General features: G+C 44.5%; 2 protein-coding genes across 3 annotated transcripts; one reads left to right on the top strand and one right to left on the bottom strand.

The window, feature by feature from the left end:
* The first annotated feature begins 945 nt into the window (after positions 1–945).
* On the top strand, positions 946–9,484 carry LOC119318735 (callose synthase 3-like). Of its 2 annotated transcripts, none has more exons than XM_037593328.1 (12): positions 946–1,179; positions 1,519–1,619; positions 1,882–2,006; positions 2,100–2,196; positions 6,930–7,016; positions 7,110–7,226; positions 7,335–7,427; positions 7,541–7,632; positions 7,707–7,833; positions 8,687–8,824; positions 8,903–8,979; positions 9,061–9,484. In XM_037593328.1, the coding sequence occupies exons 1-12, from the start codon at positions 1,032–1,034 to the stop codon at positions 9,293–9,295; spliced, it is 1,437 nt and encodes a 478-aa protein (XP_037449225.1). In that variant the 5' UTR covers positions 946–1,031; the 3' UTR covers positions 9,296–9,484. The 2 variants fall into 2 exon arrangements, with proteins under 2 accessions (XP_037449225.1, XP_037449224.1); XM_037593327.1 differs by having other exon boundaries at positions 947–1,179; positions 8,900–8,979; positions 9,061–9,482.
* Positions 9,485–12,385: 2,901 nt separating this feature from the next.
* LOC119318736 (outer envelope pore protein 21, chloroplastic-like) lies at positions 12,386–14,995 on the bottom strand. Its single transcript, XM_037593330.1, has 5 exons — positions 14,812–14,995; positions 14,621–14,695; positions 14,362–14,514; positions 14,143–14,241; positions 12,386–12,808 (listed from the first exon to the last, which is right to left on the bottom strand). Exons 1-5 carry the CDS (start codon positions 14,926–14,928, stop codon positions 12,725–12,727), a joined length of 528 nt encoding a protein of 175 aa, XP_037449227.1. The 5' UTR covers positions 14,929–14,995; the 3' UTR covers positions 12,386–12,724.
* Between the last annotated feature and the right edge of the window lie 1,762 nt (positions 14,996–16,757).

Raw genomic sequence — 16,757 nt, 5'->3', positions numbered from 1 at the left:
TACAAGAGCTAACAAGGCACACACTGACATATATTAAATGCAAATAAGTTACTCGTAATCGGACCAATATAGTGCTGTCTGCTAAGGTTTCTTTAGCGACTGACTGGTGAGAGGAACAAGTGTGTGCTGCTCTGAACCTTAAAATGACCTGCACTTTCATATGCATATACATGAATGTTTTGGTTTGTTGCCAACTAACGGCAATTCAGGCACGACCAGCGATGTTAGCGGGACATGGTTATAATCATAAGAGAACCAGCAAGTCCGAATGTGTAGAGTGATTTGGGAGTGGAGAAGACAATGAGTTATCATGTCGGGTCTACTTCTCTTGTCTTGTCTTCTGCCCTCGCGCTTGCTTCATCTAACGTAACAATTCTCTTCTCTGTAATGTTGAACAGTACTGTATTATGTTGGCACACTTTCGATACTGGAAATCGACGGGATAACGGTTGTCTTCTCGGAATATCTGCTAGTAATTGTTATCGATCATTTTGACTGACTACATGGAGCTTGCTTGTTTATGAACTAACTAAAATTGTCCCCTAAAAAACTGAAAATGTTATGTCTGAATTGTTTAACTTAACAAGAAAGCAATGTGCCGCTGGTAGTAAGCAAGGATTAGCACCCAAACAAAGAAAGAAACAACAAAAGGCATGCATATAAGACTACTTTCCCCTCCTCTCATCTTTTTTGCCAGCTCCCATCCCATACATACCATGTGCTTTCTCCATCACTCCTCCACTAGTGTTGCGTAGCCACCAAGGAAAGGAAGAAAAGGCAGCAACATACGTGTCATCGTCTTTATTCTTTTGTGAAAGCGGCTTTGATCTGTTCCATTTCCTTCACACTCCTCCTTTTTGAAAAAAATTCCTTCACACTCCTACTGCGCCACTCCACTGCTAGCTCTCTGATTACTATATATACTAACTCCCATTCCCCACTCACGGCCGATCGATCTACCATATTTATTTTCTTCCTATTACTTCTGGCCTCCTGCGGCTCGATCATATCGCTCCTTCCCGGTGGGATGCATGGCGCCCTCCTCAGCCTCCACCGTCGAGGTCGCCAGTGAGTCCCGCTTCGACAGTGAGGTCGTCCCCTCCTCGATCGTCGAGGTCACACCCTACCTCTGGGTCGCCAATGAGGTCGAGACAAGCAACCCACGCGTCGCCTACCTATGTATGTGACCTCTTGCACTTCCCTTCCTTGGCACATTAATTCATTCATTCGCTGCTTGTTAATTACTGTTACCAATGCAGTATAGCAGATTCCTTCTCCACTCTATTACCGGCCACTCATTAGTGAGCATGTATATTCTTTCTATTGCTCACACCTGTATTATATATTCTTCCTCAAGTACAACTACTGCCAGTGACACTCCATGGCCTGTGTTAATTGTTACTCCTTCCGTAAAGAAATATAAGAGTAGAGTAGTAATTCCCTAGCTGCGCTTCAGAGTAGAGTAGTGCTTGTTTTGTTTTCTCACCCACACAATTTAATATGTCTCTTGGGTGCTAGGTCGATTCTTTGCCTTCAGGCTGGCCAACAATCTCGACCCCACCGCCAGCGGCCGCGGTGTCCATGAATTCAAGACCGCGCTCCTGCAGAAGCTTGAAATCGTATGTGTGTTCTGTATACATGCATGATTTTCCCGCCCGACACAGCCTTAAGAGATGCATCGTATTTTGCGGCGCTGCGTTCTATTCCCTCCGTAAAGAAATATAAGAGCGTGATCTAAATGCTCTTATATTTCTTGTTTACAGAGGGAGTACTTATTATAGCTCCAAAATCATAGGCGTATGCGATATATAGTACGTCTCTAATCCAGCAATGAAACTAATTGCTTCGGTTTCATTGCAACGCACGTGCTTCCTTCCTCAGGAGAACGATTCCACCTTGAAGGGAAGGGTTGAGCAGAGTGATGCATGCGAAATGCGGAGTTTCTACCAGCACTACTACAAGACGTACATCACGGCACTCCAAAATGCCGCCGATACAGCTGACCGGTGAGAGAGCAACCCATCTTCTTCTTTTCTTATGCTATTTACTGAGTGCTATGCTGACTCATTTATGTCTTTTTTTTAATTTCATTTGCTCAGTGCTCAGCTCAAAAAGGCGTATCAGACTTCAAATGTGTTGTTTGGGGTCCTAAAGGACGCTGTTAATGTTTCAGAGAAGATCCAAGTTGATCACGCCGTAAGCTGCTCTCTAGCCAGTACCCAACATTAACTATAGCCCTTTGTTTCTTTTGTCACACTGCTAGCTCCTTCTTTATATGTTTCCTCACAAACAAAACACACGGTTATTGAATTTATTTATTTTGAAAACCCCTCCCATATATTAATTAATTAAAAAACGTTCATACAATCGTCTATTACAACTTCAGCCACGCAGGTCGGAACACTATTAAGAAGCACACCATCGGACCTATTAACAAAACTAAACTTAGCAATCTCTTTTTTTTTAGAAAAGGAGGATGACCCCGGCCTCTGCATCTGGGCGATGCATACGGCCACTTTATTATTATTCTCACAAGACCTTACAAAGCCATACAACAGCAAGACTAAAGCCACCGTCTAAGCAACAGCTGTCGCTACACCTATCCAAATGATGAAGGGGCGCAGATAGTCTGGGCCTAATACCAAACAGACATCGCAGCCAAACCTAAACATCTAAGACCTGAGGTCCCAACCAGGACGCCTGCCGGGCATGGGGCACCTACCAGTCCGGCGCACTCCTCAACCAGGACGCCTGCCGGGTATGAGGCCGCCGCAACCACATGCCATCAATCCATCTTCAGAGCTGTACTGTTGCATGAACCGTGCCAGGTCTCTCTGCCATCGACGCCACCACGACGCCAGACAGCGCCACCATCCTGCGCTGGTCCATCATCACACGCCTACAGGCGAGACCCCCGCTGCTCCATGCCGCTGAGACCCGCCGATGTCGATGTGCCAGATGCCACGCCACTCCTCCGATATGAACACCAAAAACAGGAAACGCCCTAAAGATACAAGGGGCACTCTGCACAGCAGGAAAGCCGCCGCGAGCAGCTGCAGAGAGCCAGCCGACGGCCAAAGCCCCCACCTTCATCAACCCACACTCGAATCCTAGCTCCCCAGGCAACGCCTCCAAGGAGGGGATGACACCCATGGCGCCACTGCTGCCCAATCCAGGCCGGATTTTGGGTTTTCACCCGGGAGAGGACTGGAGGTGGCAAGAATAGGGACCACGACACCGCCTTCAGGAAGGATGCGTCGCCCGAAGCCGACGCCGCTGTCGAGCCGAACCAGCCGGCCTAGGGTTTCCCCCGGTCCCAATCTGCACCACCATCCCCAGAAGCACCGGATCCAGCAGCAGCCGCCGGCATCAGGCGCAAAGGGGAAGGAGCGGGAACGAGGGAGCAGCAAGCATCCAGATCTGGCGAGGACGAAGGCCCCCGAACTGCCGCCGCCAAGCGCCGATGCCCCACCACCCGAGCGGTCGAGGACGCCGGGCAGAGTCCCCGCGCACACCGTTCAGGGCGCGAACGGCGGCGCCGCACCAGCAAGGGCCGCCGCCCCGTGGATCCGGATCTCCGCGAAAGGGACGACGAAGGCCTCGCCGCCACCATCACTGGTGGCCGCACGGGCTTGCCCGGCGCCCTCCTCGGGTAGCGGCGAGGAGGGGTAGAGGAGATGTAGGTGGCGGCGCTCGAAAAACCCTAGTCGCCGCCCGAGTCGCCCGAGCGGGCGACGCGGGGGCCGGGAGGGCTCATGCATCACCTTATTGGCCCTTCTGTTAATCTTGGATATCTTGAAACTTGATATCAACCTAGAAATGTTGAATGCTTTCATCTTAAGATCAACTAGAGGAGACCTGTCCAAATAATCGTTTCCAAGAAAGGAAGCCACAAAAGAACAATCAATTTCTAAGATGATGGGCTTGTGGAGAGTAATACCGATGTAAGGCCCTGCGAGGGTCGCTCTAAGTTCCTCTTCAACCACGTTGTTGCAAACCCCAATATAATCCCACGAAGAAATGATCACTTATCCCATATGGTTCCTGGCAACCACACCCACACTCGCAGCGCTAATGGCCTCCACAAAACTTGCATCAACATTAATCTTAATGAACTCCGGATCGGGAGGTTGCCAATTTACAACTCTTTCTTTCACAACATTGGTATCAATAAACCCACCCAGCCTTTCCGTACCTTTGTTGGTAACCTCCATCTTCATATTGGTATGATAGGACGAGAAGGACCCCCAGTAGTTTTGAACAAAACTCACAGAGGCAGAGATAGTTTCCTTTCCCTTACCAAAGATCAAGTCAGTCCTCAGGTGCCATGCCCTCCAAAACATGAATATAATTTGCTCACGCACCGGCGATGTTAGCTGATCCAATAAAATAAGTAGCCAATTGGGCCCCGAAAAATTGAATATCACATCATCTGGCAAGTTCCAGACCTCCCTTACCACCATACGGAGCGCACACGCCTTGGGACATCTCACCAGAGCATGAAACACACATTCATCTTCGACACCACAAATCGAACATAAGCCATTGGTAGTTTGATGGTGTTTAACTCTGTTAACTTGAACCAGCAAACTGTTAGTAGCAGCACGTCAAGCAAAAATTCTGATTTTCTAAGGGACCCGAGCCTTCCAAATAATATTCCAAAGCCTCCTTTCTCGGTTCACATCATCACCAGAGCTCCCCGTCACACTCTTAGTGTTCTTGAAAATCAGCGCCAGCCTGTACACACTTTTAACCGAGAACATTTCATTTTTCTCGTAGTGCCAAGCAATAAAATCTCCCTCACCTAAAGTCAGAATACGTAACTTTAAAATTTCCTCAGCATCATGAGAATAAAACAAATGCCTAATCAGATTCTCATCTCATCTTTTAGAGCCCCTCGTGAATAACTCAGACACACATCTGAGTCTGGTTCTATTCTTTTTTGCAAATATTTGTAGACCTGAATCTCTAGGCAGCCAATTATCCCTCCAGATATTTATACTCGTGCCATCAAAAACTCTCCAAATGATACCTATTTTCAGCAGTTCAAGACCATGCACAATACCTTGCCAAGTAGTCGACGTCACTTGAGGGAATATAGTGTAAAGCAGATGCCCATGAGGATAGTACTTTGCTTTCATCACCTTTGCACATAATGAGTCCGGAAGAACCAATAATCGCCAAGCTTGTTTCGCTAGAAGCTCTTGATTAAATAATCTTAGATCCCGAAAGCCCATAATTCCTTCACCTTTGGGTCTCGTCATCTTATCCCACGCTAACCAATGAGTTTTCTTTCTATTCTTCTCATCACCCCACGAAAAATTTCTAATGATCTGGGATAACTCTTCACAAAGAGATGCAGGAAATTTAAAGATGCCCATTGCATAGACCGGGAGAGCCAGTATGACTGATTTAATTTGGATTTCCTTCACCCCACTAGAGGCATATTTTTCTATCCAGTCAGAAACCCGCTTAAGCACTTTATCTTTTGTAGACTGAAATTTTCCCGCCTTCATACATCCTTCTGGCACAGGCAAACCAAGATATTTATCCTCAAAACCATCAGACGTGATTTTGAGAACCCCCAATAGAAGGCTATCATCAGCAAATAATAAATGAGATATACCTCGAGCATGTATGTTCAGCCGGAAATGCTGGATTGCCCCACTCGCGGAAGCATCATTGAGTAACAGCGAAAGGGTCTCAGCCACAAACAGAAACAGGTATGGCAATAATGGGTCCCCTGCCTGAGAGCACAACAAGGTTGAAAAGAGTCTAACATTTGGCCATTAAAACACACTGAAAAATTCGTTGACGTAAAACAGGTCATAATCCACTTAACACAAGTTGGAGCAAAACCATGTGCACGAAGCATACTTTCCAAAAAAATTCAGTCCACACGATCATAAGCCTTAGCTAAATCCAATTTGTATGCACAAAATTCACCCCTGCTATCTTTTTGCGTACTCGGCGAACGCATACACTCAAAAGCTATAAGAGCATTGTCAGGAATTAATCTTCCAGGAATGAAGGCACTTGGGGTAGGAGAGATCATACCATCCAACAACGGTCTCAATCTGTTAACAAGACACTTGGAGATATTTTTATATATGACATTGCATAGACTGATTGGCTGAAAATCTTTAATAGACTGAGGATTTTTCACTTTGGGAATGAGCACAATTGTTGTATAATTAATCCCCTCCGGCATACATCCAGAAATAAAGAACTATTGAACAGCACGTGCAATATCTTCCTTCAGAAAACCCCAATTCCACTGGAAAAAAACCTCCGCAGGGAACCTATCTGGCCCCGGAGCCTTCAATGGACCAATTTGGAAAAGAGCATCACTTATCTTGTTCGGAAAAAGATTTGCAAAGATCCTCATTCATCTCTTCATTCACCAGAGGTTTCACAAGGGGTATATTACGAGAAGGGTCCACCGTATTGTCACAAGAGTATAGATGCTTAAAAATGACTTTGTAATACCTTTGATCTCTTCCACGTGGCCTTTCACAAGAGAACCATCGTTCCTTTTGAGGGCAGAGATATTATTCTTCTTTGCTCTCCAAGTGGCCTTTCTCTAAAAGAATTTTGTGTTCCTATCACCCCATTTCATTTTGTCCAAACACGATCTCTATTTCCACATGATTTCTTCCTTCATCAAGAGCTCATCCATCTCCCCGAGGATTTTCTTCCTCTCCAAAATAGCAGCATGGTCATTTCTTTTGTAGAGTACATTTAATCTTTTCCGCTCCATTTCAAGCTTTTTAGGCAAATTAACCTATATGGTCCCTACTCCACCCATGAAGGGACTTCATAAGGGCATCCAGATTATTTGCCACATCTCCCAAGTCACTGACATGCGCACTTTTATTCCAACATAATTTGATTTGATCTTTCAGCACTGTTATTGATTGATGTTACAGATTCTGGAAACAAACAACCAAGTCGAGGAAAAGAAAAAGGTGTATCTTCCTGACAGTGCTAATCAGACTATTATGAAATATCCCAAGGTTCTCATCCATCCTGATTTCTTCCAGAGTACTTTGGCAAGATGTTGAGATGATTACAGTACGACTTGTGCTGCTTTTCATTATTACATGTAGATCCAAGCAGCTTTGCATGCCCTTAGTGACACCAGGGGTCTGCCATGGCCCAAGGGCCATGAAAAGAAGGCTGACGCAGATCTTCTTGAATGGCTTCAGGCCATGTTTGGGTTTCAGGTTATCACAACATGGCGACTCTACCATTTGCATTCATATCTCATGCCCACAATTTGGTTGTGAGTGCTGATAAATTAATGCTCTCTAACTTCCACTATCACTCTCCAGAAAGATAATGTGTCCAATCAGAGAGAACATCTCGTACTATTGCTTGCCAACATGCATATAAGGCAGATCTCCAAACCTGAACAACAACCAAAGGTACCGCCTTTTCCAACATACTGACATACACATGTGTGATGTGTGTGCACATTGACCCAACCCTTGTAAAATGATATCATATTTACTCATTCCCTTTCTGGAAATATTTTCAGTTAGATGACCATGTGTTGGATACAACAATGAAGAAGCTATTCAAGAACTACAAGAGATGGTGCAAGTACCTTGGTCGCAAAACCAGCTTATGGTATGATGATTAACCTTGAGTGGTCTACTGATTGATCCCTTGCTCAACTAATTAGTTGATCATTATGTTTCTAGGCTGCCGACAATTCCACAAGAAGTACAACAGCGTAAGCTTCTCCATATGGGCCTTTATCTGCTCATATGCGGCGAGGCGGCTAACTTGCGATTTATGCCGGAGTGTCTTTGCTACCTCTTTCATCATGTATGGTCAATTCCTAAACCCTGATCAAGAGAAATCTGATCTAATTTGTGTGCTCACTTTTCTTCTAGTGATGCTATCTTAGTATTTTAGACCATTTTAAATGGGCGAAAGCTTGAGGATAGTACACCATATTTCAGATTCTTTGCTACATCTACCATTTTAAATGGGCGAGGCGGCTAACTTGCGGTTCATGCCAGTTGCTACCTCTATAATCATGTATGGTCAATTCATTTCTTCGTCAAATTAAAGACACGATCTATTTACTAAACTGGAGAATTGGGTTTTAAACTCTTTATTAAAGGAGTTCAAGGTCCTTATTCTGTTTCCTGATTACAATGAAAATGATGCAAAGGCTACTATGCTAGTATTTGGGTATGTCTGGAGAGTTAACAAAATGTATCCTAACTATTTTTTTGGTCATCACCAAAAAAAATTGGTCTTTGTATGGATGGCCGCCAATTGTTTGTCATGCCAACTTAACTCCAGATATAAGTTCTTCCCGAGGAGGTCCCGTAAACACTAACAAAAAAAATCTAACGCGGTCCCTATTTTTGCTTGACCCCTTTTCTTCTATTGATGCTCACATGGTAGTTTAGACCATTGCAAATCAGCAAAAGGTTGAGGTTAGTAGTACATTATATTTCTGTGCCGGAAAGTTTTACATACCATTTATGTTTTTGTTGCCCTTTCATACTTGTTCCCATTTAGCAATTGTATAGTTTGTGTTTGTGGACATGCTAGTTACTAAATGCTTGATTGTCAAGGCTGTTGTTGTTGGTTGATTGACTGCCATAGCTCTTCTGATGAGATGATTATTGGCAAGTGACGGTTGTGCTTTTTTATTCCATTGCAGATGGCTTTTGAATTGTATGGTGTGTTGGCTGGAAACGTGAACCCAATAACTGGTGAATATGTTAGACCATTCTATGGTGGCGAAGAGGAAGCCTTCTTGAAGAAAGTCGTGACTCCAATTTCCAGAATCACAGAAATGGTACATTTCTTTATTTTCATGCTCATGTTTTAATTCAAGCACAATCAACTTATATCCTTTTGTTTTTTGCCATAGGAGAAAGCTGAAAGGAGCGGGACAATAAAATCAAAACACTCGCATCGGAGAAACTATGATGATCTCAATGCGTACTTTTGGTAAATACAGCATATATAATTCGTTATATTCATTACAATTTTGTGGCCCATGCAATTAATTAATTTTACATTGCCTATCAGGTCAAAAGACTGTTTCCAATTAGGATGGCCAATGAGAGCCGATGCAGATTTTTTCAAGAAGAGGCGCAACCTGTGTGAGTTGTGCTCTTCTTCCACACCACAAGTGTGTGTGCGTCTGTGCTTCATCTTGGCCACAGTCAGGTCTTGGGTCAACAGTCACGGCGGCGGTGCTGGTGGAGTGGACGAGGCTCGCCAGAGTTCATTTGGTCGTCAACAGTTAGTGATGGGCCAGTGAGTGATCTGGAGTACTGCTTGCTTGGCAACAAATGACTATCACCTATTAACTATTGCTGTGTGTAATAGAGCTTGTATAGTCCACGCCCATGCTGTACTTATTGGATGCTTAACCTTTTAATGAATACCCTTTGTGTGAAAATAGTAGAAAAATACCAGCGACGGAGTACAACGTGTTTCCCCCACAAGAAAAAGTTCAATCAAGTTATCACTATCCCTATCCCTTAAAAAAGCTCGAAATGATAGCTCGCTGGCACAAAGGGAAAAAAAAATGCCAATATTTTGCGCACCATCTGCATCTGCAACCCGGCAACTCGAGAGTATGCTCCTCTCAAGCAGCTTCGTGGATTCAGGCCCTTGCAGATGTACCCTCACCAGTCACCCCACTACCGACTGTTGTTGTACCATCTACGTTTTCACAATATATAGGCTCCGGCCAGCCGCCGAGGAAAATAGGTTGCCTGATCCTAGCGCTCTTCAAGATTGCCTCCAACTGCTATTCCAAGATAGCATATACTACTGGTACACAAGCAATGGGATATTGGTATTCTCGACACCACTGATGAGTCGTTCAGCAAGATCCGCATCCCGTTTTCTTATGGCTACGCTCGACTGTTTGAGATGGGTGACATGCTTGCTATCTTGTCTCTTAATGGTGACAGCCTTTGATATCTGGGTGATGCAGGACTACTAAGCCGAGGCCTGGGATTTCAAGTGTCGAGTTGAATTGCCAGTTGTCGAGACCATGCAGCAGTGTCAATGCCCTCTCCATCAACAGAGTGTGATGGTTGTGCCTGGGGACAGTGAGCTCAGTTGTGATGACTGGCTGTTTCAGGTTGATGTTGATGTCAAGTTGATTGCCAGTTTCCATCCGAGAGGCAACAATTCTACTCATTTTCTGCTCAAGCAAACTCTTGTTCAACAAACCTTCTTTCCGACACTAGAGGGCTATGTTGTGAACCCCTCGGAAGATTATGTTGTCAAACCTTCGATGAGCCTTTTATGCCCGGTTATGTATTAACACTTAGCCTTTTATCCCCATTTATGTATATGACGGGCGCAACGTGTATGAATTAGGTCCATTATGAGCCGGCCGGCTCGTTTCTTTTTTATGTAGACAAGTTATGATCACAAGAAGCTTTGATTGTAAGTCCCAGCCATGCTCTTTTTTTCTTTGACCGGCTCAATGTGCTTGAATTTCGTCCACTATGAGCCAACTTGTTTCTTTTTGATGTAGACAAGTTATGATCACAAGAAGCTCTGACTGTTTCATGGTCTCATGAGATTTACTCCCTCCATTCCGAATTACTTGTCGTAGATATGGATGTATCTAGATGTATTTTAGTTCTAGATACATCTGTTTCTGCGACGAGTAATTTGGAACGGAGGAATACATTTGTTAGAATATCCCTCTGGGTTGAAGTGGCTAGCATGTTGATGCTAAAATTATTTGGTAAGCGTTTGAAATATTTGCCTATTGGTCTGCCTCTGGGTTTTTTTTTTATCGAGTCTTGTTTTTTCTTAAAGATCATCCAGTGGTTTTCCTGATAACTAAATATTTTCTGTAATCTGTCTTTGCTGCTGCATTGTTCGGGACTATCTCTGTCACAGTCAAGCTTGTAAAAACTACGAGATGGTTGAATACGGTGGGATCATCGCTGTCTTCGCTCGTTGCGCCCGGAGATGCTGCTTGCTCGGGGGGATGGCTAGTGTCCATGGTCAGCGCGGGCTGCGGAGGGAGGAGCGTGATCCTGTCCTGATGCATGCTGCGGCGGGAAGAGTGCGTGTCGATCGTCCAGGAGATGTCCAAGTCGTCGGTGGCTCCAAGTGAAGCCGGCCGCATGAAGCAGCGCCTGGTGTCGCGTAGCCGCGTACGCTTGATTGGAGCCAACTCCATGATTGCCTGCACGTGCCGGACGGATGATGATGAAGTGCCTGATTGCGTTACCTGTTGTGCATAGCTGGATCGAAGCAGCTCCCCGGAGGCGTGCTAGAACCATCGGCCTCGATCGGGTAGGAAGAGAGAGAGAGAGAGAGAGAGAGAGAGAGAGAGAGAGAGAGAGAGAGAGGGAGAGAGAGGGAGAGAGAGTCTAGGAGTAGCGTAGGAAGAGAAGGAGAGGAAGAAGGGGACGCGGGAGAGAGGGAAGGAAGAGGAGAGGAAGAAGGCCCGATGGGTGACAGGTAATGAAGGAACGCAATACTTGTGTATAGGTAAATCAATTGGTTTGTTGAATCGCGGCTCTACCAAGTAGATCGAGTAGAATCACCATGGCATTAGCATTTAATGCAGAATTGGGAGCACGCCGTGTTTAGTTTGCGCAATGCAAATTCATTCCATATATAACCATTGAACAATCCACCAAGAACAGAAACTTAAATAGAACACAGTTCGTTTCATTCATGAACAAGTGCACACAACTAACAAAAGGCGATGGTGAGTTTAAGCGCCTAATGAGCTTTCCTCATCCACAGGTACTGCTTATTTTGTGCTATACTCACTGCTCCACATAATCGGGACTTTTTTGAACACACCATTTCTTGATGTTTACAATATCACTTGTTGGACATGTACAGAATAGCTTAAGTATATGAATTACTTACTTCAACCTGAACTGTTGAAACATATATACACCCCTCAAGTGAAACCCTAAACAGTTGGATGAACGGACAACTAAACAGTTGGCTACATGTATAGTTCGTTCCAAGCACATTTAGACTGATTCCCATCCAGTTTAGTTATTGGAGCCGAAATGATTTTGGAGCCTGGCTTTTGTTCAGATTCGTTCAAGTGCTTCATTGGAAAGATGGAAAACAATATTCGAATCCGGTCTTCCATTGGCAAGATGGTTCGGTCCATGCTTCTTGGTGCTCTGTCATTGCAATGCTCTGCCCTTTATTTTGTTGATGACTGAATGAATGAATGAATGAATGATTGTTGCAGTTCCAGTGGCGGCCGAGGTCACCTTCACTGCCTACTCCTGAGAAGGAGAAGGAAATCTCAACCTCCATGGAAGGCTGAGTTGCTGTAAGTGGAAGCAGCTGCAGACCATAAAGGAGAAGAATATGTATGATGACTCCAAAGATGTCAAGGTGGAGTGAAGGTCATTGGGAACACTCTTGTGTTTTTCTTACATGCACTTCACCTTGTACATTCTTCTTATTCGCATTCATAGACATTTGCATGCCTTCATACAACCAATAATCTCATCAGCGCTACACAAAGGCACAACTGAATCCTGAATTTCCAGACTCAATTCCATCAATGACATGTCTAAGTTTCTAATTCTACATACGGCTTTCTCCATAGAACTGGTGCTTGCTGGTGAATGGCATCTTTCCGGTGCAATACAATTGAATGAAATGAAATGGTGGCCTCTAAAGGAGGGACAACACAACTACGGCGCTAACTGATCACCAGAGACCTAGCCGATCACATATCGAATCTGACATCCCATTTCCCGTCCATGTAACCATTAAGCGTCCAGTTGTTCTCCCTCAGCTGGAAATAAGGCATCTGCAATCACAAACACGTTTTCAGATTTATCAAACTAGAACCAGGTAGAAACAGAATTAATGATCCAACTAATTTTGGTACTACAAGATATGTAGAAGAAATATTCATCAGCTTACACATACACAGTTTATTATCAATTAGTACATTTGCAAAATAGATGGCCAAAAGGGAGTGGGATTAGCCTGATTCTGGTGAATAGTATTTGCACAACTAACAGGGGATGCATTCCAGACATTGCGTTATGTGAACATGCAAAAAGGAGATGCATAGCAATTTCCTAAGATTTGTTCAGCGAATGTGACCGGTGTGGAACAAGTGTGTCAGTGTGCTGCTCTGAACCCTTTTGCTTTACGGAACCAAAGCTGGAACGCACTTTACCATATTTATGAAAACTACAGCCAGGTAGGAAAGATAAATTTAACCTTGCTTGGTAATGTTTTGGTCGGCAGTGAACGAAAGGAAAACGCAATGTTTTGCACTAAATTGATCCAATTAATTGTGGTATAAGGTGTGCAGAAGAAATGCTCATCAGATTATACAGTTAAGAAGTGCATCAGCAATAATATACGGCGAAAAAGGAAGGGGATGGAACCATGTATTTCAACATGAGTCTGTTTCTGGAAAATACTTGTACAAGAACTAACAAGGCGCGAGGGGGAGACACCGGGAGATATTAAAGGCACATCAAGTTATTCTGAACTTTTTTGCTTTCCGAAAGAGAAACAGGCCAATGTGCTGATAATGATATTGTACAAGAATCACTGATATGTGGTAAGGTTTCTTGAGCGAATGTGACTGGTGAGGAGCAAGTGTCAAGTGTGTGCTGCTCTGAAGCTTTTCGCTTTACGAGAAAGAAACTGGCATGCACTTTCCCACTGCCTTTGCATAGACATACAATATTTAGTGTTGTGCTGATATCTTCTAAGGTTTGTTCAGCTACAGAGTGGTAAGAGTAACAGGTGTGTGGTGATCTGAAATTCAGGCATATAGTACAATATTTAGTGCAGGTACTTTTTTTGCTTTAGGAAGGAGAAACTGGCATCTACTTTTCGCACTGCACAGGCATATACAATATTTAGTGCAGGTAGCAGGGTATGTTGCTGCTGACTGACAGAAATTCAGGCACAAGTGGTGGTGATCTTAATGGGAGCAATCGAAAGAGAAGCAGCAAATGAATCCCAGCAGACCATGTCAGAACAATACGTTTGCAATAGAATTTAGCATGTTATAATTCTGTAGAGACATGCATAATGGACGGCAATGGGACAGGCATTGCACGAAGGGAACGAGTGGGCTTAACCAACAGTACAAATGTGTGCCCTGTGGCGGCGTACCTTGCGGTATAGCTCGTATCCGGCCTTGATCCTGACGTCCTGGCCCCTTCTGAAGTCGAGTATGGTCCAGGCGAGCTCGACGGCGCCGCTCTTCCTCCTCTGCAGGCAGGCAGGCAGGAAGAGAGCAACAGCAAAAGTTTGAGTCAGGTACAAAATTCCTAATATGGTGATGCTGCAAATGCTGAAATGCGGGCGGTTCAGGAAGAAGCTGAGGGGTACCGGCTTGAAGTTTTTGTCGGCGAGGAGGCGGCCCTTGATGTTGAGGCCGAGGAGGCCGTCGTGGGTGAAGGAGACAGCTTTCTTCCCCCGGAGGGTGTACCTGAAGATGTTGCCCTTCTCCAGCTGGACCCCGGCCCCGACGTTGGCCGACAGCTGGTTGGTTAATGGAGGAGAGCAGAGACGAATCACAGCAAATTAGTCATTGGATTGGTTCCAAGAGAAGGAAAGAAAAGAAATGCAGAGGAGAGTAGGTAGTCGCCTGTGGGAAGAAGTGCCTTGCGAGGATGGCGAGGAGGCTGGGCTTCCGGGTGGCGGTGTCGATCTCCGCGTGAGCCTGATTCATTTCCATTGATTCATTGTTGGTCCGGGGGTCAGGTCACCGGAGGAGAGGAGGATTGATTCATGTTGAGTAAAGAAAGAAGGAAAGAAAGAAAGAAAGAAAGAAAGAACCTGGAGGAGCGCGTTGTATGCGAGGGGCAGCTTCTGCTTGGCGTGGATGCGGAGGCCCAGCTGCTGCCCCTGCCCGGAGGTGCTGTCGGCGCCGCGCAGCCGCAGGGAGGTCTCCATCGCTCCCTCCGGCGGCTCCTGTGACCTGCCCTGCGGAGTGAGAGAGAGAGATGGATGGATAGGGTTGGTTGCTGCGGAGAAGACGACGACTTTCCTTCCTTCCTTCCTTCCTTGCTTGGGTTGGGCCCAAATCTCTTCTCTATCGGTCCACTGTTGTGCTTGACAGCCCATTCTAATTCCTCCTACCTACCTACCGCTAAAACAACAAATAAGGACAAAACAGCCCAGCAAATTTCCACCCATTTTTCTCACTAGGGATTTTGCATTTTTAAAAATAAAATTTGAATGTTTTTAATATATTGTTTTGAAAACGTGATTTTTTATAAAAAAACTAAAACTTTACTATTTATTTTTAATTTTTTTTCTAAAAATGCGTTCAAAAACAAGATTTTTATAAATTGTAATTACCTATTAGAATTTATAAACGCTTGCAACTTTCAACTTTTTAAAAAATATATAAATAACAATATTTTTAAAATCCAAACGATTTTTAGAAATAAAATACGAAAAAAACTGAAAAGGACAAAAAAACAGAAGAAAACTATCTAAAAAGTACAGTTCCCAAAACGAAAACTCTATGAACACGTTTGGCAAGCCGCATATACCTCAGCCAGGCCCACGCGGGAAGAAAATGGCCTGTTTGGTTACTCGCATTAATTCACTGTTGGGCCTGCATCGTTTACTCATTCGCTGTCATCGACTGAGCTCCTGTTGCCCGTTCCTTATTGGTTGTTGTTTTAATACTTGGGTTTCGTTTACGACTTATCGTACTATGTTGGTTTAAAACTTGTTATGTGTGGTTAAGACTTGTGTTTGTCCTTAAATTTGTTTTGTTACTCTAGTTTAGTTGTTACTTCTTCATGTGTGCCTCTGGTAACCTCACCACGTCGAGGAGGAGGTTACCGCACAACTATCCTGGATGTAACAAAACAACCAGACGTGTGTTTCCCCTGAAACAAGTCTGCAACCAAACATCAGGCCTTTCCGTCTCAGCACATGCAGGCTAGAGGGGATGCATGCAACTAATCAACATGCATACGTTTTTTTTTGCCTGCATATGCTCAACCAGGCCCAGTTAGGACAAGTATGCAAAGCGCCTAAAAACGATGCAGATAACCAAACACATCATATATACACATGTTATCGTTGAATGGGTAGGCCCATTATGATCATTCACCGGCTTCCCTTGGTGTGATTGGGCGGTAATATGCCACAACGAGTGACAAATATGGAATCACCACTTTACCCCTCTAAAATTATCATCGGTTCAACGTACAACCCAAAATTTTGATTTGGTTCAAAATACAACCCTGAAATCTAAAAACAGTCCACGATACATGATTTAAACTGGTTTTAACTCCGCTTTTACGCTAAAGCCCGTGCCCAGGCTGCCCATAGACCTCGTCTTCCTCTTGCGATCCCAATAATGGCCCCCTCTTTCTACCAGCCTACCATCAACGACAGACGCTTCATCATTGAAGCTACTGCTCCGGTCATACGCTCACCGGCAGCTGCTGTTGTTTCTCTGCCCTAGCTCTCATTGCACTAGCCGATGGCATCTCCACGACATGATGGAGATGGTTGCAGATATATTTTAGAGATTAATATATATGAGTGATTGATTGGCTGAAACTGCCTCCAGGTCCAGGTAGTTTATCGATGATACAATGGTTGTCTTGTGTGATGAGTTGGCATGAAAATGTGGATGTGTGTGTGCGTGCGTGCGTGCGTGTGCATGAAAATGTTTTTTTTTTGAGGTTAGTGGATGGGTGCTTAAGTGACCGTGCCCATATGTGCTTATGTTTAGACGTCATAAACAAGAGACGTGG

Source organism: Triticum dicoccoides, chromosome 6A (assembly GCF_002162155.2).
Source record: "Triticum dicoccoides isolate Atlit2015 ecotype Zavitan chromosome 6A, WEW_v2.0, whole genome shotgun sequence".
Lineage (NCBI taxonomy): Eukaryota > Viridiplantae > Streptophyta > Magnoliopsida > Poales > Poaceae > Triticum > Triticum dicoccoides.
This window is presented reverse-complemented; position numbering and strand designations above follow the sequence as displayed.

Coding starts and splice junctions, on each gene's coding strand:
- LOC119318735 (XM_037593327.1), top strand. CDS start 1,032: ATGGCGCCCTCCTCAGCCTCCACCGTCGAGGTCGCCAGTGAGTCCCGC. Junction 7,227..7,334: donor AGGCCATGTTTGGGTTTCAG/GTTATCACAACA, acceptor ATCACTCTCCAG/AAAGATAATGTGTCCAATCA. Junction 7,834..8,686: donor TTTGCTACCTCTTTCATCAT/GTATGGTCAATT, acceptor ATTCCATTGCAG/ATGGCTTTTGAATTGTATGG.
- LOC119318736 (XM_037593330.1), bottom strand. CDS start 14,928: ATGGAGACCTCCCTGCGGCTGCGCGGCGCCGACAGCACCTCCGGGCAG. Junction 14,515..14,620: donor CAAGGCACTTCTTCCCACAG/GCGACTACCTAC, acceptor TTAACCAACCAG/CTGTCGGCCAACGTCGGGGC. Junction 12,809..14,142: donor GATACGAGCTATACCGCAAG/GTACGCCGCCAC, acceptor TTGTGATTGCAG/ATGCCTTATTTCCAGCTGAG.